General features: G+C 43.0%; 1 protein-coding gene across 1 annotated transcript in view; it reads left to right on the forward strand.

Annotated features, from left to right (window-relative positions):
* Window positions 1-298: 298 nt before the first annotated feature.
* The window catches only part of CRLF3 (cytokine receptor like factor 3), a 32350-nt gene continuing 8300 nt past the window's right edge, over window positions 299-24348 (forward strand). Inside the window, exons 1-6 of the mRNA XM_045773341.2 lie at window positions 299-498; window positions 12564-12771; window positions 15501-15588; window positions 16085-16262; window positions 18956-19178; window positions 19865-19997. Of these exons, the coding sequence (XP_045629297.1) occupies window positions 382-498; window positions 12564-12771; window positions 15501-15588; window positions 16085-16262; window positions 18956-19178; window positions 19865-19997 (947 nt within the window). The 5' untranslated portion in view covers window positions 299-381. The remainder of the gene's footprint in view (window positions 499-12563; window positions 12772-15500; window positions 15589-16084; window positions 16263-18955; window positions 19179-19864; window positions 19998-24348) is intronic.

Consider the following 24348-nt stretch of genomic DNA (forward strand, 5'->3'; position numbering starts at 1 on the left):
TCCCCTCTCCGCCTGTTTCCTCCTCCGTGAGGAAGGAGTCGCAAGGGGGGCTGGTAGTGAGACCGGAGTGAGAGAAGATGGGGGAAGCAGTCCGCGAGGTGCAGTTACCAATCTTTCCCTCACTCCACGAGTCTGGAAGAAGCACTGCGGTCAGGCGCTGCGCGGGAAACCGGCCACCGCAGCGTGAGCACGGGCGGGCGGCGCTGGGACCCGGAGGCGGGTCGTGCCGGGCGCCGTCGTGGCCGTCAATCAAGGCGGCCGTGGGGCGGGGCGGGGCGGTGCTTCCGCCTGCGCGTGGTCTAGCCGGGCAGCTCGCCGGCGCCCGGGACAGTGGGGAAACCGCGCCCGCAGCCGCCGGCCGCGCGGCCGGACGAGGGGGCGATGGAGCTGGAGCCCGAGCTGCTGCTGCAGGAGGCCCGGGAGAACGTGGAGGCGGCGCAGAGCTACCGGCGGGAGCTGGGCCAGAGGCTGCAGGGGCTGCGGGAGGCGCGGAGGCAGGTCGGAGGGCCGCGCCCGAAGGGGCGCTGAGGGCCCCGGGGAGGGCGCGGGGTGCCGTGCGGGTGGGTGGAGGGCTAGGAGGGCTCCGAGGAGCGGAAGAAGGGAGAAGGGAGGAGGCTCTGAAGGTGCAGGGAGACCCAGCACAGTCTGGGAACTAGGGTGGTGGGTGCTGGCTGGGGGTGGGGGGGTGGGGGTGGGGAGTCTTAAGGGGAAGGGGCAAGTTTGGGGGATCGAGGGAGAGTGTGAGGGGCGTTCCCTAAACTGTGTGGGGCGGTGAGGGGGGTAGAGGTGGAGGTTGGGGAAAGCGAGAGAGCAGAGCAAAAACTGAGGGCGTCACGGAGGGCACTGAGGACTGGGGGGAGTTGAGGGGGGGGATTCTTTGGGAAAACCTGCCTTGGGAATGGAGACTGATTTTAGAGAGCCTGAATGGGATATTGGAAGGGGAAGACTAAAGAGACAGTGACAGGGTAATTGAGAAGCAGTAGAATTAACACTAAATGAATGGGATTAATGCGAGGGTAGTACTTAATATCTCATATAATCTTGAATGCATTAAAAAAATTCCTACTCTAGATGGTTTAGAATTTAAGGTGGAGCTGTGTTGGGAAGGCAAAAGAAGGAAATTGAAGTATTTGAGGGATAGAATACAAAAATGTAAGGAAATGGGAAAAGATTTAAAGAAAGGAGTGCTAAAGGAAAAGCTAACTATACTTTCAAGTGACAGCATTATCTGTTCTATGGGGACATGGTTATCAAAGATACAGGAACACCCTGAAACATACAGAAAAAAGATATAACCCACTGCCAATGTGTAATAAGACGGATAATCCTCAAGTAACTATTAACAGAGAACCTTCATAAATGCTTTTCGAGTGAGTTGGGTTCCATCTGAGTGGCATCATTTGAGTGAGATTTTTCTATATCACACTTGATATTAATCTTTTTTTTTTCTTTTAGATTTTATTTTTATTTAATCTCTACACCCAGTGTAGGGCTAGAACTCACGACCCTGAGACTGAGCGTTGCATGCTCTTCCCGCTGAGCCAGCCAGGCACCCACACTTGATAGTGATCTGTATTGTCATTCTAGTAACTCCCATGCTGCACAGGATCTGAGCATGTACAGCTGGTAGAAGAGGGCTGTGAAAACAGTACCCCTGGGTATTTTCATCATTAAGAATACTTGGCATGGGGGCGCCTGGGTGGCACAGCGGTTAAGCGTCGGCTCAGGGCGTGATCCCGGCGTTATGGGATCGAGCCCCGCATCAGGCTCCTCCACTATGAGCCTGCTTCTTCCTCTCCCACTGCCCCTGCTTGTGTTCCCTCTCTCGCTGGCTGTCTCTATCTCTGTCAAATAAATAAATAATATCTTTAAAAAAAAAAAAAAAGAATACTTGGCATGCTCCAGGTTTTATATATTTTGAAAACTTTGTAGAGCTCCTATAGGCCAGGCATTATTCCTAGTCTGGTAGCAAAACTGCGAGCAAAATCTAGATACGGTTATCCAGTTTGGTGAATGCTTTTCATGGCTTTCCAGTGCATTCATCTTGATTTCCATCTGAAAACCTCCGCATCATTCCTTCTGCTGTTTTGAAATAGAGGTTCTAAATCTAGGGCATTGTTTTGGAAGAGATTAAAGTATCTCTGATTATATGACTAATGTTTCAGCCAGTTAAGATACCTTCTATACGAGCAGGACTTTTATGTAACTCCATCTGCAACTAAGAAACAGTAGACACTAAATGAATGAGTTTAGCACCTGAGAGTAATACTCATTAATTTCTTGTGTAATTTTGAATTCACTTAACAAATTTAGTATGATTGCATTCTGAATGGCTCAGAATTCGGTTTCCAGACCTGTATTCTTTTACATTTTATATCCAATAATGTAAATACAGGACGTACTTTCCTATAAGTTCGTGTAGTTCAGTATGGGTTTTTGTTTTGCTTTTGAGCCCCATTGTCTCAGGCTTGAGAGAAAACACCAACAGAACATCCATCACAGTTAAGTCCCTGATGACATTGCCTTCTGACTAGACTAATAGTGTAGTTCTCTTTCGTGAACGGGATTGTGTTTTGTGCCAGTTACAAGGCGTCTCTCCTCAAAGCTCTTTCTGGTGGATTGTATATGTTTGAGTTTGTAGAATAAGTCCTCTGTCAGCTTGGATTCTAAGGCAGGTCCGTGTTACAAGAATGTTATCAAAATAAGCAGCTGCTTTTGTTTGGTGGTTAGGATATTTTTAGGGTTCCAGTCATTTTCAGAATAACTACCTAAAATTTGGCTTTTTAGTCAAAGATTTTGCACGGGGGAAGGATGAGCAGAGAGGAGAGATGCTCTCCTTTTTGTGTAGTTTTTACTTGCTGATTTTCTTTCCTTTCGGCATATGATTTTTTTATTGATATATAATCTACATACCATAAAATTCGTGCCTTAAAATGTGCAATTCAGCATTTTTTAGTATCTTCACAAAGTTGTGCAACCATCACTACGAATTCCAGAACATTTTCATCACCCCAGAAAGAAATCCCATACCCGTTAGCTGTCATTCCCTCTGCCCCTGACAACCCCTAAACTACTTTCTCTATCTGGGTTTGCCAGTCCTGGACGTTTTGTATAAATAGAATCATACAATATGTGGCCCCGTGTGACTGACTTCTTCGACTTAGCATGTTTCCAAGGTTCATCCGTGTGGTAGCTTGTAGCTGAATAATACTCATTGCATGGATATACCACATTTAATTTATACATTCACCAATTGATAGACACTTGGATTACCTTCACTTTTTGGCCATTCTGAATGTTGCTGTGAACATTCACGTACAAGTTTTTACGTGGCTATGTTGTCAGTTCTTTTAGTACATACTTAGGAATTGCTGGGTTGTGCGGTAACTCTGTTTAACTTTTTCGAGCACTCGGCATACTTTTGTCTTTGCTTTTGTTTCTTACCCTTTAAAAATCTCTCATGAAATTTGTTTCATGTTAAGAAACCATGTCTATGAAAATCTAGAAGGGTGAAGGGTAAAAATACTTTGTTGTTCTGTCAAAACCAACTGCCAGCATGTGGCAGCTTCTCTTCTTGTGGTTAAGTTTAGGCCCTACCCTCTTTCTTTAGAGAAAAGGAAGTTCTGTGTAGGAATGCAGGAGAAGTCTGTAACTCTTACTGTTTAAATAAGTTAAAGGCTAGAGAGATAGGTTCGCTGTCTTCAGGAAATCAGATAATGTTTACAGCCAGCCTGGCCTAAATGATGTTGAAATCATTAGGAATAGTTCTCTATAGTTCCCTGGAATCCTTGGTACTAAGATGTAAATACCAAAGAAATTAACACCCACTCTCCTTAAATACTCATTAGTTCATTCATCCAGTAAATATTTATCGGGTGGGTCAGAGATACTTCTCGGTCTTAGAAATACCATGGTGAGGGAAATAGACTAGTGCTCTCATGGATTTACTCTTTCCTTTGTTGGTGGGTCATTGGACTATTACTCCTAAAAACAAAACAAATAGGAAAAACCTAAATTCTTACGTCTTCATTTTTAGATTTCACCTCCATTATGTTTTCGTTACTTGTTTATTTGTATGGGGTTGGCTTTCCTGCTCATTGTAGGTAGAGATAGCTGATCAAGATGTCACATGGTGATGTCAGCTGGCCAGTCAGATGTGCCTCACAGAGTGATACTACCTGGATGACGTTGCCATTGTCTGGGGCCTAATCCTTAAGCTTTGCAGGTCCAGAAACTCCATCTCCGTACATTATCGAAGGGGGATTAGTTTGAGGCACTGGAGGTGCTTACAGTGAGAAGTACCAGTGCTCTAGTCTGTATAGTTATAATTCATGCTAGAAAATGAAAGTGTCCCTTCATGTGCTTTTAGCGTGATTCAGTGTCTCTCGGGGCATTGATGAGAGCAAGCAAGTCTCTGCTCTTTCAGAGTAAAGGGCCAGATCTGTTACCTAATTAAGATACTATTTGGTGAGGAGCCTGCCTAGACCCTTGGATTACTTTCTAGCTCGGGCCTGTGGTGTCCTTTTGATCCTTGCTACCACAAATGTGGTCCATGACCTGAGAGCTTGCAAAGAATGCAAGAATCAGGCCAGACCTACTCAATCATAATCTGTACTTGAACAAGATTGTCAGGTGTGGTATGTACGCACGTTAAAAATTGAGGCACACTGCCTTAGAGTGCACCATTACCAATGGTCAGCTTTCTACTGATTCCTGTGGTTTAATCTAACCATAAGTGTGTTTTTATAAATTGTTGTTATTTATCCTCAAGATTAAAACCTGGCTGGCTCAGTTGGTAGAGCATGCGATCCTAATGTTGGGGTCATGAGTTTAAGCCCTCCGTGGGGGCATAGAGCCTCCTTTAAACAAAACAAAACGTCATTTGAAATATCATAGGTTTGTTAGATGATTATACAATGATACACAAGTGAATAATTGACAATAAGCTAGGGCTTGTCCTATCATGTCTTAATATCTGTAATGCGACCATTTGTCTTTATAGTATTTTGTTTTCAATTTTTTAATAGTTGATTTCAGACAATTTTTTTGAAGATTTAATTAGCAGTCTTGATAGTCTTAATATACAATACCATGTCTTCTATAAATCGTTATTCCCATGGGGTTTGAAAAAACATAGCATACTAGTTAAAGACTGGGACAGATCTAGAAGTCAGCAGGGGAAAAAAAGTTATTTCAGAAAACCAGGACAGGAAGTCTTAGTAGCTCAGCAAAGAAAAGAACACTATTATTGCTTCTTTTATCTCCCACTTCCCCTTCTGTTACCCCTTTTCAAAACAGTCCAAAAATCTGTCTAAAAATGATGTTACTGTAGCAGTACTTATCATAGTGTCCTAAGGAAAGGTTAAATCTAGAGCTGGGGAAAACCAAGAACAGATGAAATAATTTTAAAATAACCTATAATTCTACTACTTACTGACAACCACTGTTAACATTTTGGTGTATCCTTCTAGACATATTATTTTGCAAAATGGAGGGACTACTCTATATGCAACTTCCTACCCATTTTTTTCTCTTTCGGTTAGTATTATATGGTGCATTTAGCAAGTTACGGAGCATTTGTTGGTGGTAGGCTGACATGTATTGACTTAGGTATGCCGAAATACTGCAAGCAATGCTCTAGAAGCGAAACTGAATAATCACTAGGCAAGGGTGGGGAGGAGAAGCTGAACACATATTCGTGTGCAGAAGACCACATGTTTACATGGGCTTTTCAGTCGTCTTTTCTCAAATAAGTCTTTTCACAAATGCCTTTAAACATGGCACCCTGAAAGCTTATTGAGTCCAAAACTCACTTGAAATAGAGGATAGAGATGAGAATTAAAACATGTATTCCGAATCAATAATGTTAAAATCGGTGATGTTAACTAAAAAGTGTGTGAACGTCACAGAGGTGCCCAGGTTTTCTCTGTGTAGATGTTGTTTTCAATGTCATTGTAGTATAGGTATGATTTTCATAGAGAAAGGGGCACCTGGGTTGCTCAGTCAGTTAAGCCTCCAACTCTTGGTTTGCCTCAGGTCATGGTCTCAGGACTGTGAGATCGAGCCCCATCTTGGGCTCTGTGCTCAGCACAGAGTCTGGTAGAGATTCTCTCTCTCTCCCTCCCCCTTACTCCTCTTCCTCCTCTCCTGTCTCTCTCTCAAATAAAAATAAATAAAATCTTTAAAAAATTTTTGATGGAGAGCGGCACCTGAGTGGCTCAGTCGGTTAAGCATCCACCTTCAGCTCAGGTCATGATCCTGGGGTCCTGGGATCAAGCCTCATGGTGGGCTCCCTGCTCAGTGGGGAGTCTGCATCTCCGTTTGCCTGCCACTCCCCCTGCTCGTTTTCTCTCTCTCTCACTCTTGCTCTATCTCAAATAATAAATAAAATCCTTAAAATTTGTTTTTATGGAGGAAAACTGTTATCACTATAAATCTGGTAAATTAATACGGCTAATTTATGATCTAAAAAGCCAAAAGGACCACTTATGTATTCAGGTATGTTACTTTGTGAGCATTTGCTCCTATTAGCCATGGTAGCTTGAGAAACATATCTTTTTTTTTTTTTTTTAAAGATTTTATTTATTTATTCGACAGAGACAGAGACAGCCAGCGAGAGAGGGAACACAAGTAGGGGGAGTGGGAGAGGAAGAAGCAGGCTCATAGCGGAGGAGCCTGATGTGGGGCTCGATCCCATAATGCCGGGATCATGCCCTGAGCCGAAGGCAGACGCTTAACCGCTGTGCCACCCAGGCGTCCCAGAAACATATCTTTTTTTGATCCTCACTTGTCGTAGCTGTACAGTGAGGATAAGCATAGTACCAACTTTGCTTGGCCAGTGTTGGAATTCAGATGAGGAATATATTTAAAATGCTTAGCATCATGCCTGGGACATAGAAAGTGCTGAGTAAATATTAGCCATAATAATAATACCAATAAATATTATTGTTATTCAAGGTGACATCCCCCCCTACTTCTCCACATGGTAACTTATTCTTTAAATGTCTCCTGTCTTTCCCAGCAGAATGCCCTTTTTGAGCTCAGATGGCAGTTTGTGGCTGTCCCTCTTATGTAAGAACTTAATACATTTTATTGTAGTTACGTGTTCATGCAACTAGCTCCTTTACCAGAATGACAGTTTTCTTGAGGTCAGGCCCATGCTTTATTCATCTTTATAACGCCGGCTCCTGGCACATGCTAGACCTCAGTAAATATTGAATAAGTGCCTTTATGAATGTTGTGGGTGTAATTTTGCAGACATTCTTTTTAGATGTTTCGTGGTCTTGATTAAATGCACCCTGTTCTTTAATGCAGATAATCAAGAATTAAACTTTTGTTTTACCATGTGGTTTGGTTATTTTTTGCTCAGAATAAACTATACCAAGGCTCACGGGCTTAAAAAGCAATCTTACTTGCTTACTATTCTGGGGATCGACCGGGGCTTGGTCGGGCAGTGCTTCTGATATTGCTGGCAACACTCATGTAATCGCAGTCACATGGCATGTAAGCCTGGAATGTTCAAGAAAGGACGTTCACTTACCTGTGTGGAGACTTAGTGGCCGCAGGACTCTGTTGGAATGCTGGCATGGCTGGGCCTGGATGCCAGACTTCTTCCCTTCCTCCCACCTTTCCCACTCGTTTCCCCCTTCCACTCTCCAGAAGGGTAGCCGGACGTCTCACATGGTGAGTCAGGACCCTCAAAAGTGTAAAAAGCAGCGGTTGCTAGGCCTTCTGAAGGCCGAGGGCTGGAACCGGCGCAGCCTCCGTTCCACTCTGCAGCTGTGCACTTAGGCCTGCACGGGCTCGTCACAGCCCCGCTGTGGTCTCGGGGAGAGGACTGCACGATGATAGAGTATCAGGACCCGTGGTTCGTGGTTCACGGGGGCCACTAACGAAACAGACTACCAAATCATATAATAAAGATTTTCTTTCTGAATGTTTTCAAATAGGCCTTAAAAAAAAAAAAAAAAAGGCCTAACCGTAAGAAAAGCAAGAAGGAAATGTAGCAGCACTTACGAGTCCATAAGTGAGTCATACACTTCAAATTCTCTGTCCCTTTACTAGCTTTCTGATGTGGGCCTGTTTATCTCTCTGACTCCAGTCTGTTACTCATCTACAGATGCTTTCTTCATAGGGCTGTGGTAGCATTTCAATGAGGCCATGGGTGTAAGTAGCTGGCACACAGTAGGTGTTCAGTAGATGATAGCCGCTGCTATATTATTATTGCCGTCACCATCAGCAAGCATTGTTTTTAGTGACTCATGTCTTGGTGTCAGTGTGGAGAGACAGAGCTAATGCGGTATGTTGCACATGAACTGAGAAGAAACATTTTGGTTCGCTTAAGAAACGGTTTGGTTAGCTTTTTCAATTTCGGTTGACTATTTTATATATTTACTTTGTCTTTTATTTTTGGTTATTATGTTCTTGTTAGCTAAGTGTTTAAAGCCCATTCTAATTTTAAAATAGTTTTGGGGCACCTGGCTGGCTCCGTGGGTGGAGCGTGTGACTCTTGATCTCAGGATTGTGAATTTGACCCCCACGTTGGGTGTAGAGATTCCTTAAAAATAAAATCTTAGAAATAAAATACTTTTAGTTTCCTATTACCAATTGGGAAAATAAATTCTTAAATGAAGCTTGGAGGATAAAAATTATTTTCTTCTACGAAGTCATAAAAATGCATGTTTTAGAGGAGATAGAGGAGATTCTGGTTACGTAATTTTCTAAAATATGCTATTATATTTATTGTATTATATTGATACAGCACCTGTATATTGCCACTGAAGACCACAGATGTGGTCAAATTCCACATAGCTTTTATGACTTTTTTATTTTTATTTTATTATTTTTTTTTAAAGATTTTATTTATTTATTCGACAGAGATAGAGACAGCCAGCGAGAGAGGGAACACAAGCAGGGGGAGTGGGAGAGGAAGAAGCAGGCTCCCAGTGGAAGAGCCCGATGTGGGGCTCGATCCCATAACGCCCTGAGCCCAAGGCAGTCGCCTAACCACTGTGCCACCCAGGTGCCCCTTATGACTTTTTTAGTAGCTAAACTCTGGAGGAAAATATGTCAGTCACTTTGTCTTGGAGGACTCTGAAGTATATATTTACTAGGCTTTTGCAAGCCTTAGTATCGATGTGTAAACTTGACGACTTTTTGGCATTTTGTGAACTGATCCTCATTAAAACTTTAAAATACAGTTGCTTAGGGATTAGGTTAAACTGCAGTAAAGGTAAGTTTTTTTTTTTTTTTAGGATTTATTTATTTGAGAGAGAGAGAGTGTGCGTGTGCGAGTGTGCGTGCATGTGTGCGCTCAGGGGGAGGGGCAGAGAGAGAGAGAGAGCCCCAAGCAGACTGTACAAAGTACAGAGCCTGATGCAGGACTTGATCCCATGACCCTGAGATCATGACCTGAGCCTAAATAAGAGTCGGACACCCAACTCACTGTGCCACCTAGGTGCCCCAGTAAGTGTTTTCATGGTCCATTACAGTAGAGGCTTTAGTGGAAAATTGGTTTCAGTATTATTAATCAGCATAAACAGTGTATATGACAGTTTCCTCTTTAAGACCTTGAGTTATCATTTATATTCTACTTAAATCCACTTTGCTACTAACTGTCGCAGTTGTTTTGCCCTAGAATGGCTAGGTGGCATTTGGGGCCATGTGGTTGTCTACCACATGATTCTTGATGCAAGGATAAGAAACACAAGTTACAGCAGGAAGTGTTTGCAGTCAGTACATAATTTACAGGTTTGCCTGGGAACTCCTGAAAATGGGAAAAGTGGAAAGGCCGTGGTCCTTGGAGCCAGACCGTTTCTGGCACTGTGAAGCCTAGGGAAAGTTATTTGACTTCTTCAAGCTTCACCCTCTTCAATGTAGACAGTAGAGTCCCACCTCTCAGAGTCATTGTGGAGTTAAAGAGCTGACGGTGCACACATGGACCAGGGTACCACATCAAGTAAGAAGAAACGCACCTAGCAGTGAAGTCCACATGGTTTAGTCTCATTAACCCAAGCAAATGAAACAGCAGTGGTTGGTATCATAGGAACGAAAAGGGACGTAGTCTAGGAGGTGGATTTGGAAATGGAGTCTCCCTGCCCTGTCCTCGCACTGCTTTATGTTCACGTACTTCCTCTTTTTCTTTCCTCTGGGGTTCTGAAACAAAAACAAAACATAGCTGAGCTCTGAAACTGTTGGAGCTTTTGAATTCTTTCTAAAGAGGAAATAGACTTTACCTAACCAGCGCGCTTCCTGTGTGTGCCGTATCCGTTACGAGTGAGACCCGACCTCGTTGGTAGACTTCCCAGCTGCAGAATTTCCTCTTGGTGGTGGGGGTATGAAGTGTATGACAGTGCTTCGACATGTGGTCTTCGTTCATTCTGGTATCTGTACGGTCTGTCGTGACTCACCTGGGGATCTTGTCTAAAATGTAGGTTCTGATTCAGTAGCTCTGGGTGGGGCCTAACAGTCCGCATTTCTAGCAATATTCCAGGTGATGTTTCAGAATCATAAGGCATGCTCTTCTTGGTTCTTTAAAAAAGGCCTTAAACATGGACACGATCAACTTCATTTTTATTTAACAGCATTTATTTGCCAGGTGCTGTGTATGTTAGGATCTGAGTCTTAAGGACCCCACAGGTGAGTAATGAACCTCAACATTTTGAGTACAGCCCCCTCCCTTTTCTTTTTACAATTTGGCTTGGGTTTATTTCACAGAAGCTCCCTAGTAACTGCACAGAGACTAGTTAATTAACCTTATGTTAGGGTCTCTCTTTTTCTTTATGGTTTAAGGAATTCCTCCACTTACTGCACACACACTATTATTTGCGTGATCCTCTTCAGCCAATCAAACTGTTCCTTTTTTTTTTTTCCCCCGTATTTTTTTGTACTCCTTGAGCATTGACATCCTGTTTTAACATGGTCATGAACAGTTTTGGAAAACAGTTATGTATTCTGCTTTTTAAATTTAATATTACAGAATAAATAGAAAACTTTTTCACTTTCTCTATTAACTGTTGAAATCCTGTGCTTTGTGGATTTTCTTGGACTTCAGACACTCTTGGAAAGATAAAGTTAGCAAAAGTGTTAGAGTAGTAAATGTAATAATGTCCTTATGAAACTAATATGATAATATATGCAAAGTAAAGTATGTGTTTGCTTTGATTCAACTATTTGGCTTTTAGAATTTTCCTGTTAAGTGAGAGTGAATTGTGTGTTGTCTGTAACTTAAAAAAAAAAAAAAGTGTTGTATTTGCGTAGACAACTCGTTTGTTTTCAAAATATGGGTGAGCTGTAAAGATTTCCCTGACCTGTCTCCCAGAACAGCAGCTCTTAGTCTGAGCTCTCTGTACCTGAGGGCAGTGTTTCTCAAAGTTGTGGGCTGTTAAATCACAAGTGTGCTTGTGAAAGGTGAGAACTCCATCCATACACTACAGCTCTCCTCGAAGGTTCTGGATCAGTAGGTCTGGGATGGAACCTTGCAATCTAAATTATATCAGGCAGCCTACATGATTCTTCTGCAAACCAAGTTTCAGAATTACTGCTGCAGGCAAGCCATGGTTGCGATTTGAGAGAATTCATAAGTTCTGAAATTGAATTCATTTCTTTAGGGTATGGATTATTCATTTTACTGGGAAGAGAAGGTCTGTAAACCTCTCACTGAGATTTGCAAAGAGGAACATGACTCAAAAAAGATTAAAGTATTGTCCCAGACGTGTGTTTTCATGAATATTCTTTGCCTTCTATGAGCCTCTTTGAATTTTAAATAAATTTTTAGTTTTCTCTTAGTATAATGAGGGCGTTTTATCTGTTAGGTGACTTTTTTATGGCTTTCTTTTATTTATTTATTATTTATTTATTTTAGAGAGAGGTGTGGAGGAGCGGAGGGAGGAGGGGCAGAGGGAGAGGGAGAAGGAGAGATAGACTCTCACACGGACTCCACGCTGAGCGTGAGTCCGACTCGGGGCTCCATCTCATGACCCTGAGATCATGACCTGAGCTGAAACCCGGAGTCATACGCTCAACTGACTGAGCCACCTAGATGCCCCTATATTATGGTTTTCTCATTTACCATTTATTTACTACTTTTCAGTAAAATGAATTTTAATCCCCTACTAATTTAAAATATTTTTGTACTGAGACAGACTGTTGCCAAGAACTACTTTGTGCAGATAATAATACTTTCTGATATTTTTTTATTGGGAACAACAGTGTGCCAGTTATTTTACCACGTATAATACATAGATTATTTAATCCTATTAACAGCAACTCCATGAAGTAAGCATTATATTCATCTGACAAACAAGGAAATTGGGTGTGGAGTACTTAATTAACATGACCAAATTGTCGTAGTTTGTAAATGATGGAACCAGGGTTTGAGCCCATTCTGTCCTACCTGAAGGACAGTACTGTGCATTTCTGCAAGTTTGTGCAAATGAATCACATTCAGTTTGTCAACAAATGGAAGATGATCGTTGTGTAGTGCTCTGGGATTGTGGCTGACGCCTGTGGGTGAGCCTTTCCTAGAGATTCTGATTCTTAGTTTTTATGTTCTTTCTTTTCAGATCAAAGAGAGTGCATCACAGACAAGAGATGTCCTCAAACAGCATTTTAATGATTTAAAGGGAACTCTTGGGAAGCTCCTGGATGAGCGATTGGTAACCCTTTTGCAAGAGGTGGACACGATTGAACAGGAAACCATTAAACCTCTGGATGACTGCCAGAAGCTCATAGAGCATGGAGTTAATACTGCAGAGGACTTAGTCCAAGAAGGTGGGAGTCCAGGGAGCCCACGAAGTGGGGGGGGGGCACATTCAGAGTGACCCTTTGCTGATTTCTCAGGGTGCCGGCAGGCTTCTTGCCATCCGTGGGGCGCTTAGAATGTTCCTACCTCGGGATAGTTTGTAATATAGGACGACAGATACCCAGTGAGGTATGTCAGGGGGAGTGCGGTTGAAGTGTTCATTATAATCGTTCACAAAACAAGGCGTAAATGGTTTTTCTCAAACGGTTTTATGTTAGTATCTTATTCACTGTTACCACTGTGATTTTAAGGTCCTTTTGAGTCTGTTCAGATGTTTTTCAGTGTTCATAGAATTTAATTCCATTGCTAGTTTTAGAAGGTTAAAAATTATGACTGGTGTTTACTCCTGAAATGTGATTCTATACCCATCTGCAGCCAGTTATCGTGCCTAAAGCATGCTCAGACCTTGCCTTGCCATCTTCCTGTCTTCACGTCCACTTCCTCCCTTCACATACATCTTGGCAAAGTACATTAAATAAACAGGTAATGGTTCTGCCCTTTGGGGTTCACAGCACAGTAAGAGGCATACGTGCTGAGAGAGATCTGAGACCTACAGGAGCACAGAAGGGAAGGCACCCGACTATGGGGGAGCGGAGCCTAGCTTTCTGTGGGAGGAGTTCCACAGACGCTGGAAGGAATTCATTAAGCGGACAAAGGAAGAAAAGGAGGTAACAGCACGATGTGAAGCAGAAGTAACATCACGAGTGAAGTGAATGGCGTATCAGGGGTCCATTGAAGTATTTTAGGCAGCAGAGTTACACAATCAGGTTTGCGTTTTTAAAAAATGACGCTGTCTGCAGTTTGGAGACTGCATCAGAGGTCCTAAGACTGGAGGTCAAAGAGGCCAATTAGGAAGATGCAGCACTAATCCAGACAGGAGATGAGGAAGGCAGCGAGCTTCATCATGGTGGAGGTGAAGTGGAGCTGATTTTAAGACTTTTCGGAGATAAAATGATTGATGATTTTTACCGATCAGTGAGTGTTGATTATTGGTGATTGCCTGGAGATAGGTTGGAGAATAAAGGGAAGGCTTTAGGATGACCCAAACCAGGCGGATTTTGGATGACCAGGTCGAATTGTGCTGTTTACTGACATAGGAAACAAAGGAGAAGGCGGGGCTTCGGCGGGTCATTTGGGGATGTTGAGTTTGAGGTGCTCCAGATGCCCAGACGGTGGTCAGGCAGGTGGCGTGTGGCGTAGGAGAGAGATCAGTATGGCAAGGAGGCAGTCGAAGGGGTGTACATCGAGTCTGAGTCCATGGGAGTAAGTAAGTCTTCCAAAGCCGGTGTGTGATACGAGAAGAGAGGGTGGCAGAGGGTGCCGGCATTGAAAGGACAATCGAGGAAAAAGGTGCCAGAGCCAGAGACTGGAAACCACGCATCCTGCACTGAGTGCTGTGAGTGGCGTGGGATGAAAAGGGTGCTTGGCTCAGAAGGCTGTCCCTCTAACTGGAAATTCATCCCCTTTTCGTCCCATTTAGAATGTGGCACTGCTGTTATCCTTACATGCTGATGACATTTTGTCCCGTCTTCAGTGAGAACTGCTTATTTGCCACTGACCATAACAGAGCCTTTGAGAGAATTCTTTTTAAAGTGTCTTTCCCTGGAGGCTTTGCATTTGGAAACAAACCCAGAAGCAGTTCACAGGTCAGGGGCGTACACCCATCACCCTGAGGACTGAGATATGTTTTTATTTTAGAAAATAAATCCTTTGAGGCACAAACTTATTTGTTACAGCATCTGATGCTTAAGCGTTTTTATACTTCAGAAATATTTTGAATTTGAATCTCTTCTCCTCCCTCCCAAGGGATAAAGTCTTATTTATGGAATTTTGAGGACTTGAGGCGGTGTTCAACATGTGCTGCTTTCCTTTTGGTAAGGGAGAATGTCATGTTATGTGGTCCCAAAAAACTTCGGTCACTCCAGGGCACATTCAGAGGGAAAAAGAGTTCTGGTAGTGTTTCCTTGTGGCTGTGGAAGGACATAGAAGTTGGTCATTTTTTTTAATGCCTTTAGATAGCTTTCCCTTTTTATTTTTCTGTGGAATAATTTCTAATATGTGATATTCTTTTAGGAAAACACCTGTATCATTTGCCTTTAGAAGACCTCTTGCCCATGGGGTGTCTGGGTGGCTCAGTCGGTTAAGCATCTGCCTGCGGCTCAGGTCATGATCTCAGGTCCTGGAATCGAGTCCCGCATCGGGCCCCCTGCCCAGTGGGGAGCCTGTTTCTCCCTCTCCCCCCCACCCCATTTTCTCTCTCTCTCAAAGAAATAAATAAAGTTTAAAAGAAAGAAAGAAAAAGAAAAAAAAAAGACCCCATGCCCTATTTTTCTATCAGGGAAATATTTGTACTGGCTCCTGTTAGAGTTCTGTAAATAAAGGTTCTGTAGGAGAGATGGAAAAAAGGACCTAGACCTTCTCCTTTGTGTAAAATTGGTTGACAAACGAGATTTCTTTGTACGGAGCAGAATCTTTCACCTCTGGTAAAATGTTACCATTATGTACCCCTTTCTTTGGGAGCTTCACCTTAGGGTCACTTCTAAAATAGTTTCTACTTTTACTTTTTGGAAACTTGACTGTAGAATCACTTAAGAGTTGTTTGCAAGAAAGCCGGAGACCCACCTAGACACGGGCTGTAGTGATTACTTTATAATGTGACCGTTTTTTGCTGTATTTATTCTCTCATTCCTGATTGTAGGGGAGATTGCCATTCTTGGTGGCGTAGGAGAACAGAATGAAAAACTGTGGAACTTTACCAAAAAGGCCTCACACATTCAGTTGGACAGGTAAAGGAGTTAGTGCCATTCAGGCTTAGTTTTAAGCATTTAAACTGCCTGCTTCGCGTGCCCCCCCCCCTTATTAAAGATTCTGAGTAAATGAGATAGAGAATATATATTTCAAGGTTCACTGCCCAATACCAGTATTCGTGGTATGAAATAGTTGCGATTGTAATTTTTGGTATAGTATTACTGTAGATTTTCTTCAATTCTAACGTGTAAGCGAATTATTAAGTTTTAGAAATTCTGAACATACTGAAAGTGAGTCCACCAGATCTTTTGGTATAAACTTGACAGTGGTGATCCTACCAATTTTCTCTTTTCTTGTTTATATTTATTTGGGAAGAGAATCTTTATGTAATGTCCTCCAAAGCCCCTACTGCCATTAGCATTGTTTCCTGAGGACTTCAGCCTTGTTATGGAGTAGGTGACCAATCTAAACTACGCTTCGGGTTTTTAACCCTCAGTTAAAAGCCTCATAAACACCTCAGCCTTGTTTCCCCAGCTTACCGGAAGTGCCTTTACTGGTTGATGTGCCTTGTTTGTCTGCTCAGCTGGATGACTCGATTCTGAACAGAGTGAAAGATCACATTTTCAAGCATGGAACGGTAGCATCTCGCCCGCCAGTACAGATCGAAGAGCTCATAGAGAAACCGGGAGGCATCATTGTTCGATGGTGTAAGGTGCGTAATTAAGAATCGTAGAAGTGGCTTCAACAGCAATGGAGTTGAGAGCTGAGGGCCTTTTAGATTTTTTTTGTATTAACTACCTTTGAACATTTTCTTCTCTTCACAAACAAAAGTCCCTTTTGCTTTACAATTAAAGTCACAGGGAACCTAAACGCAGGTAGCTCTTCCAGCGTGAGGTAAATAGTTTTGAAGGTACCTTTAACAATCTCTGTATCACAACAGTATTTCCTGTCACAGATTTCCCAGACTTAACCCTTAGCAAGTTGAAGATCTCTCCCATTTCTGTTTATTACAAAAGCCAAAAGATGAGAGCGAATATTAGGTGTCTGACGTTTTCTGTTCCAAACGGAAGTAGTACTTCTGAAATAAAATCCTAGGGGCACCTGGGTGGCTCAGTCAGTTGAGCATCTGCCTTCAGCTCAGGTCATGATCCCAGGGCCGTGGGATTGAGCCCTGCATCGGGCTCCCTGCTTAGCCAGGAGTCTGCTTCTCCCTCTGCCTCTGCTGCTCCACCTGCTTGTGCTCTGTCTCTATCAAGTAAATAAATAAAATCTTTTAAAAAAATCCTAAAATGTGATTTCTTCATATTCTCAGCGTTGCTGAGAATTTTCTGTATTAAATCGTGTTATGTATATGAGTTACCATATTGTAGATAGAAACCATGTCCAAATGAGTCATAAGTGTCTTGGCTGTTCACAGATACATCATTCAGAGTGGGTGCTCAGCTTCTGGAAATGATTGATTTTTCTTAAGTGGATTTTTAAAAAAGATTTTATTTATTTATTTGAGGGAAAGCATGCACCCAACAGAGAGAGAGAGCATGAGCAGGGGAAGGGGCAGAGGGAAAAGGACAAACACTCCCCACTGAGCCCAACACAGGACTCGATCCCAGGACCCTGGGATCATGACCTGAGCCGAAGGCAGACATTTAACCACCCAGGTGCCCCTAAATGGATTTCTTTTTTTAAGATTTATTTATTTATTTTATTTTATTTTTAAGATTTTATCTATTTGAGAGAGAGAGCACGAGAGTGAGAGAGATGAAGAGAATGAGTGAGGGGAGAGGCAGAAGGAGAAGCAGAGCAGGGAGCCCAACGGGACTTGATCCCAGGACTCTGGGATCATGACCTGAGCCTAAGGCAGATGCTCAACCGACTGAGCCACCCAGGTGCCCAAAGATTTATTTATTTGAGAGAGAGAGAGAGAGAATAGGGGAGAACGGCAAAAGGAGAGAGAAACTCAAGCAGACTCCCTGCCAAGTGTGGAGCCCAACATGGGGCTAGATCTCAGCACCCTGAGATCAGACCTGAGCTGAAACTGAGAGTGGGAAGCTTATCCCGACTGAGCCACCCAGGCGCCCGTTAAATGGATTTTTAGAAGAAAGAAGTAGAGATGTTTTTGTTGGTTCAAAACAAAGACCCTTACTCGATTTTTATTCTGTTCTCTGTCAGTGGATCTAGAGTTTCCAGGTTTTTTTGCTATAAACATTAGTATTCATGTTCCCTTGTGTCCATGTGTAAGAATTTTTCCTCAAGTACATACCCAGTGAAATTATGAGGTCCTCGAGTATTGGATCTGTACTCTACTAGAAATACCAGATTATTTTCAGCGTGATCGTACCAGTGTTTCCTTCTGTCAGCAGGGTATGAGTTCCTGGTACTCTGCATCCTGACCAGTACTTGGTATTGTCAGACTTCACATTTTTGCCAGTCTGCTATCTCATTTTGGTTTCAGATTCCATTGTCCATATTACAAATTCGGTGAAATGCTTTTATATATTTTTGCTTGCGGTTATTTCTAATTCCGTAGAATCCTTACTTGTGCCTTTTGTTCATTCTCTTATTGGGTGGTTTCTCTTTTATTAAGTTTTAAAGGAGTCCTTTATTCTGGATAGTAATTATCTTGGTTTTGTGAATGATGTAGTTGTGGGATTCTTATGTTTGAATTTCCAATATTTTATCTTTGGCCTTATTGTATGGAAAACATGCTATTTCAGATTGCCTGGGTGGCTTAGTCGGTTGAGTGGCCAGCTCTTGATTTTGGCTTAGGTCGTGATCTCAGGGTCCTGAGATTGAGCCCCGCATCAGGTTCCGCACTCAGCGGGGACTCTGCTTGGATTGGAGATTCTCTCTCTGTCCCTCTCCCTCCGTGCCTCCCTGCTCGTGCTCTCTCCTCTCTCTTTTAGAATGAATAAATAAATCTGTTTAAAAAAAAGAAAGAAAGAGGGGCGCCTGGGTGGCACAGCGGTTGAGCGTCTGCCTTCGGCTCAGGGCGTGATCCTGGCGTTATGGGATCGAGCCCCACATCAGGCTCCTCTGCTAGGAGCCTGCTTCTTCCTCTCCCACTCCCCCTGCTTGTGTTCCCTCTCTCGCTGGCTGTCTCTCTCTCTGTCAAATAAATAAATAAATTCTTTAAAAAAAAAAAAGAAAGAAAGGAAGAAAGAAAGGGAACAGAAAACGTGCCGTTTCTTCAAAGGAAGCAGAGTTCTGCAAATCAGACTGGGAAGTATAGAACACTGGGAAGTAAAGAAAAGAAGGGCGGTAATGATGGCACATTTGCCGTGACCTTCCTGAGAGTAGCCCGTATTCAGCACGTGGGCTTCTGTGCTCGGCCCCGGAATTCTTGGGCCGTGCTGCCGAGAGAAACCGTTCCCTGATTTTTCCCTAACACAGAGCCTTTCTCCTTAGGTGGATGACGACTTTACAGCCCAGGATTACAGGCTCCAGTTCCGCAAGTGCACTTCAAATCATTTTGAGGACGTCTACGTAGGCTCTGAAACGGAGTTCATAGTGTTGCACATAGACCCCAACGTCGATTATCAGTTCAGAGTCTGCGCCCGAGGAGATGGCCGACAGGAGTGGAGTCCTTGGAGCGTCCCCCAAATGGGTCACTCCACGTTGGTGCCTCACGGTATGCCGTTGCCTTCTCGCTCCCGACGCGTGACCGTGTCTCAGGTCGCGGGTACCCGTGCGCAAGGCGGCGCGCTGACAGCCACGTTTGCCGGCAGTACAACCTGCATGGCTGACCACAGCGTGCAACACGTCCTATTCAAATTACTGCATGGGAATTTTGAGACGTTTTCATCGGTTCTTGTCTCCAGAGTCCAAAAATAGTGCCGGCAGGATTGTTAGCTCCCCTGAATCCAAAGATTTTAAGTGTTGCGACAGGATACTGATTAAAAAAAAAAAAAAAAAAAACAAAACGATTTTCCAAACCTCCAATGACTATCCATATGGTGGTCTTATGATTTGAAATTGGTCTGTCCTGTATTACTATTTTAAAATATTCAGACTCATTTGTTAACTGGTTGTTAATCAGGTTGGGATAAGCTCAAACAATTATGCTTCCCCTGATTTCATTAGATGGGAAATAACGCTCACTTGATCTTCCATCTGTTCCTGCCAGAACTGTGCAGACTTCACACATTTTTTGTGATTTTTAGGATTAATCAGGATACCCTGTCACTGATTCTGACCCTAAGTGCCCATGACCCCTAAGTGTAGCCTCTTCCACTCCCAAGTTTTGTTTAATGTGTCTGTGTTGAAGATACTCCTCAAAGGTTTTAATAATTTTTGATATCTTTGCTTTCTACAAAGAGTGGACAGCTGGCTTTGAGGGGTACAGCCTGAGTAGTCGAAGAAATATAGCCCTCCGGAATGATTCTGAGTCCTCAGGTGTGCTCTACTCCAGCGCTCCAACTTATTTCTGTGGGCAGACGTTAACATTCAGGCAAGTAGACCTTGCAGTATCTGTTTGTCGTGCCTCGGGCAGTAAAGTGACATGCATGGAACACAGACGAGCTTTGGATGCAAAGTAGACCTGAATTGATTTCATCATTTATAGGCAGTGCTAGCTACTTTGGGGAGACTTCCTCATTCCTCTTTGCTTTGGTTTTCTCATCTGTGTTCATAGAGCTTTTACGAAGATGAACTGAGATAAAATATGTAGTGTGCCTTGCTTATACCTGATACACAGCACGCACTTAGTATGTTTGTGTCTCTTTTCTTCTTGGGAGATAGAGGTAAGTAGACTACCTCTCAAAAGTCAATTGTAAACAAAAAAATCAATCGTAAAAAATCAGAGGCCAAGAATTATTCTCCTTTGTGAGTCAGTATGAGCGGGTCTCTGTGAGAGACAACCTGTTAGTGTAAACGCACTGAGAATCACATACATAATGTATATAATTCTCTATAAAATATATGTGTACATACATATATATGTATATAATTCTCTGTAAAATAAAACTGAAAGCAAGCTCTCCTACCAGCAATCAATTTTCTATTTCTTTATCCATGTCTTCCTGTATTAGAATAATTTCCTCGTTTTCATGTCCTGAGATACATTCTCTGTGGTCCTGTTTTTTGAATAGCGCTTCCTAGAAAGCAAAGCCCAGTTTTTTGTTTGTTTGTTTTAAAGATTTTATTTATTAGAGAGAGAGGGAGAGTGAGAGGGAGAAGCAGACCTCCCTGCTGAGCAAGGAGCCCGACATGGGGCTCGATCCCAGGACCCCAAGATCATGACCTGAGCCGAGGGCAGATGCTTATTACCCTACTGAGCTACCCAGGCACCCACAAAGCCCAGTTTTGATTTGGAAAATCAGGGTAGCAAACTCTCCTCTAATTTTTAGGTCTTGAGATCATGAGGTTTTATGGTGAATGCGTGCTCCAAGTTCCTGCTAATCTCAGTCCCTTGTCATACGAAGCATGGAGGGTAACTAAAGCTTTATGTAAGCTAATTGGCCTTGTTCCCCACCAGCCAAACCATTTTTCTGCTTATGTCCTTTGTTTATAGAAATACTACCATTAGTGAATCTCCTGAGAACAGTGTGTTCCCGTGTAATGATAGGGCTTCCTGAGCTGATATATTCAGGGCAGGTGTTGCAGACAATAAGAATAGTAATCATGGGGGCGCCTGGGTGGCTCAGATGGTTAAGCGTCTGCCTTCAGCTTGGGTCATGATCTCCGGGTCCTGGGATCAAGCCCCGCATCCAGCTCCTGCCTCACCAGGGAGTCTGCTTCTCCCTCTGCCTCTCCTCCCTGCTCGTGCTCTCTCTCTCTCTCAAATGAATAAATAAAATCTCAAAAAAAAGAATAGTAATCATAGTAATAATAATTGCAGTTAATAATGAAATAGCATTTACTACACATGAGGTACTGTTTTAAGCACTTTACTTACATTAACTCATTTGATTCTTACAGTAACCAGATGAAATAGGTGTAATTCCCCATTTTAGGGATGAGGATACTGAGGCACACAGAGGTTAAGTCACTAACGCAAAGTCACATAACTGGTAAATGGCAAAGCTAGTCTATATCGTTTCTTTTCGTCTTCTTCGAGGGAGAGTAAATGCGATTCTGGTTAGTGTTGGAATCTGCGGTTTCTCTATGTCAGTATCCTTAGCTCTTTTCCTTTTCCCTCTTCTATGAACCCCCCCCTCCCGCCCCCCAGTGATGGTGACCTGATGCTCTCCTGCTTTTAAATGCTTCTTCTATGAACACGGGAAGGTCTGATAGATTCAACCAGTTCACTAGATTCAATTCTGTCATTCAATAAGTATTTAAGACATTGGAAATTACCCAAATTGATGTAAATCCCCTTACTATCTGTGGACCGTGGCCTGACATTTAGTATAAGGCCTCAATAAACTGTTAGTTCTTCCTCCTCTTCCAAAGATGTCTGACCGGGCCCCACTTGGCAGGGCGATTAACTGAAACTTCGTTCAGCTCACTATTATCATAGCCAGACCTTTGCATTTTTGTCATTTTTCTTTTGAATGTGGAATGGAAATGTCTTCTCTCCCTGTTGGAAGTGATTGCAGCCATCCGTAATAAAGTCAGAGGAGTGGGGGAGGGGGGCCTGTATGGGGGAGGAGCGGATGGGTCTGCTTGAGTAGAGGTACACTTTATTCAGTTCTTTGAGGGTGTTCGAAGGCCTCACAGTTAGAAGGAAGATCATACTCCTGTAGGCAGTGCCCTGTTGCTCAGCCCAGTCTATCCCTACCGCAGTTGCTGGAATGCGTAGAGCTGTGGGAGCCAAGAAACCTGTTACTGGTGGGCTCTCTCTGTCTCCAGAGCCCAGTCTCATTTGGTGGCCAGGTCTGCTAAGCAACCCCCTCCTGCTAGGCCTCTCCTTGATTTTCTGTCTGAACATTCCTGCTTTCCTTGCTTCCAACATTTTCTGATCTAACCAGTTTTTTTAAACCATATTTTTACTTTCTTTTCTCTACCACCTCCTTTCTTTAAAACAGCGTCCTTTCAAACAGCCTTCTTTAATCCTAATAACCTAGGAGGGTACTGTCTTCCTTTCACAGATGAAGAAACAGAGGCACAGGGACCATGGGACTTGCTAGTATTTGAATCCTGACAGTCTAGCCCTGAAAGGCTGTGCTCTTAACCGCTGTGCTGCCTGCCTCCCCACAGGTCACATGAGCTGGTAAATCAGAGGCCAACAGGCTAGCTGTTTTTGGTTACAAACTTTTTCTTTAAAAGAACAAACAAAATTTAATGTTACGGTTACAGTTATTGATTGCTCTGTAACAAACCACCCCAAAACTTAGAAGCTTAAAACAGTAGTCATTATTTGGCTCAGGAAACTGCAGTGTGCAGAGCTTGGCAAGGGCAGCTCATCTCTGCTTCTGTGTTAGTAGCTGGAGTAACGATGAGAGACGGTGGATCTGCTTTCACGATGGCTCAGTCGCATGGCTGGCGAATGGATCCCGGTTCTGAGTGTCTCTGGGTGTAGGCCTCTCTGCGGGCTGCTTGGGCTTCCTCACAGGATGGTGGCTGGGTTCCAAGATTGAGCATCCCAAGAGATAGGAAGTGGAAGCTGCAGCAGCCACCAGTTTTTAAGGCCCGGGCCTAGAAGTGGACATAATATCACTTCTACCACATTGTACCGTTCATTCAGAGTCTGGATCCCAGAGAAGGGACATAGACCCCACTTCTTGATGGCAGAAGTGTCAAAGGATTTGGGGGCTTTGTTTTAGAAATGCTATGGTTGATAGCTGTTAGAAACTAGGGGTCGCTTGGTTAAATGCTTACCTTTGGTTAAGTGTTAGCATGCCCTTTTCTGAATAAATGTAAGCTTAAGGAGATCTTTCTTTTTCTGTATAAGGCTGGTCTCTGTCATTACCAGGTATATCTTCAGTTCTAACTGTTAGCTCCTCATATTAAAAAAAAAAAAATCTTACTAATTCTTTCCTGGGAAGATTAGGAATAGGGCATAGTCCCTACTAGGAATAGGAAGTTAATTTGTTTTGGGGCGCCTGTCTGGGTCAGTCAAAGGAGCATGTGACTCTTGATCTTGGGGTCATGCATTCGAGCCCCACATTGGGTATAGAGATTACTTAAATAAATAAACTTTAAAAAAAAGTTAATTTAGGGTCTTTGAAATCTTGTTGGTTTCTCCTTATATTGAGAGAGAACGCATTGTCCTGTGGAGAATACAGGTTTGCTGGGTTTTGCATTTTGCCAAAGTGGTCTCCTCTAGAAATATGGTATGTAGTCCTTTGAGGTTAGAGTTTGGCTCTTATGACAGATGTGGGGAATGCCAGACAGAAGAGTTTTCCGCACAGACTCTTGATTAGATAGACTTGGGTGAGGTAAGACAGCTGGTTTCCTAAGTAGATCTCCTTTAAGATTATATACCCTGGCTTTTAGTTTGTCTCTCGAAGGAGTGTTTTGTGATATCATGAAGGTGTATCTGCTTTAAAGTATTCACATATAATAGTTCTTCCAAGTAATCTAAGGAATGTTTCTTAGGCCTTTTTCCCACCCATACTCTCTCTGTCTTAAACTACTATTTTAAAACGTAAGCACGGGCGCCATTTTACATTCCCACCAGCACGGGTGAGATTTTCAGTTGTTCTTCATCCCTGCTTGCATTTGGTACTGTCAGTTGTTCAGTTGTTCCCTTTTTAAAAATATTTTATTTTTTTAAGTAATCTTTACACCCAACGTGGGGCTTGAACTCACGACACCAAGATGAGTCACACGCTCCACCAACGGAGCCAGCCAGGCCCCCCTTGTTTGCGCTTTTAACTTCAGCTATTTTATATACAGGTAGTTGTACCTTATTGTGG

The sequence above is a fragment of the Ursus americanus genome, chromosome 23, assembly GCF_024610735.1.
Source record: "Ursus americanus isolate L20-20 chromosome 23, mUrsAme1.1.p, whole genome shotgun sequence".
NCBI classification, from domain to species: domain Eukaryota; kingdom Metazoa; phylum Chordata; class Mammalia; order Carnivora; family Ursidae; genus Ursus; species Ursus americanus.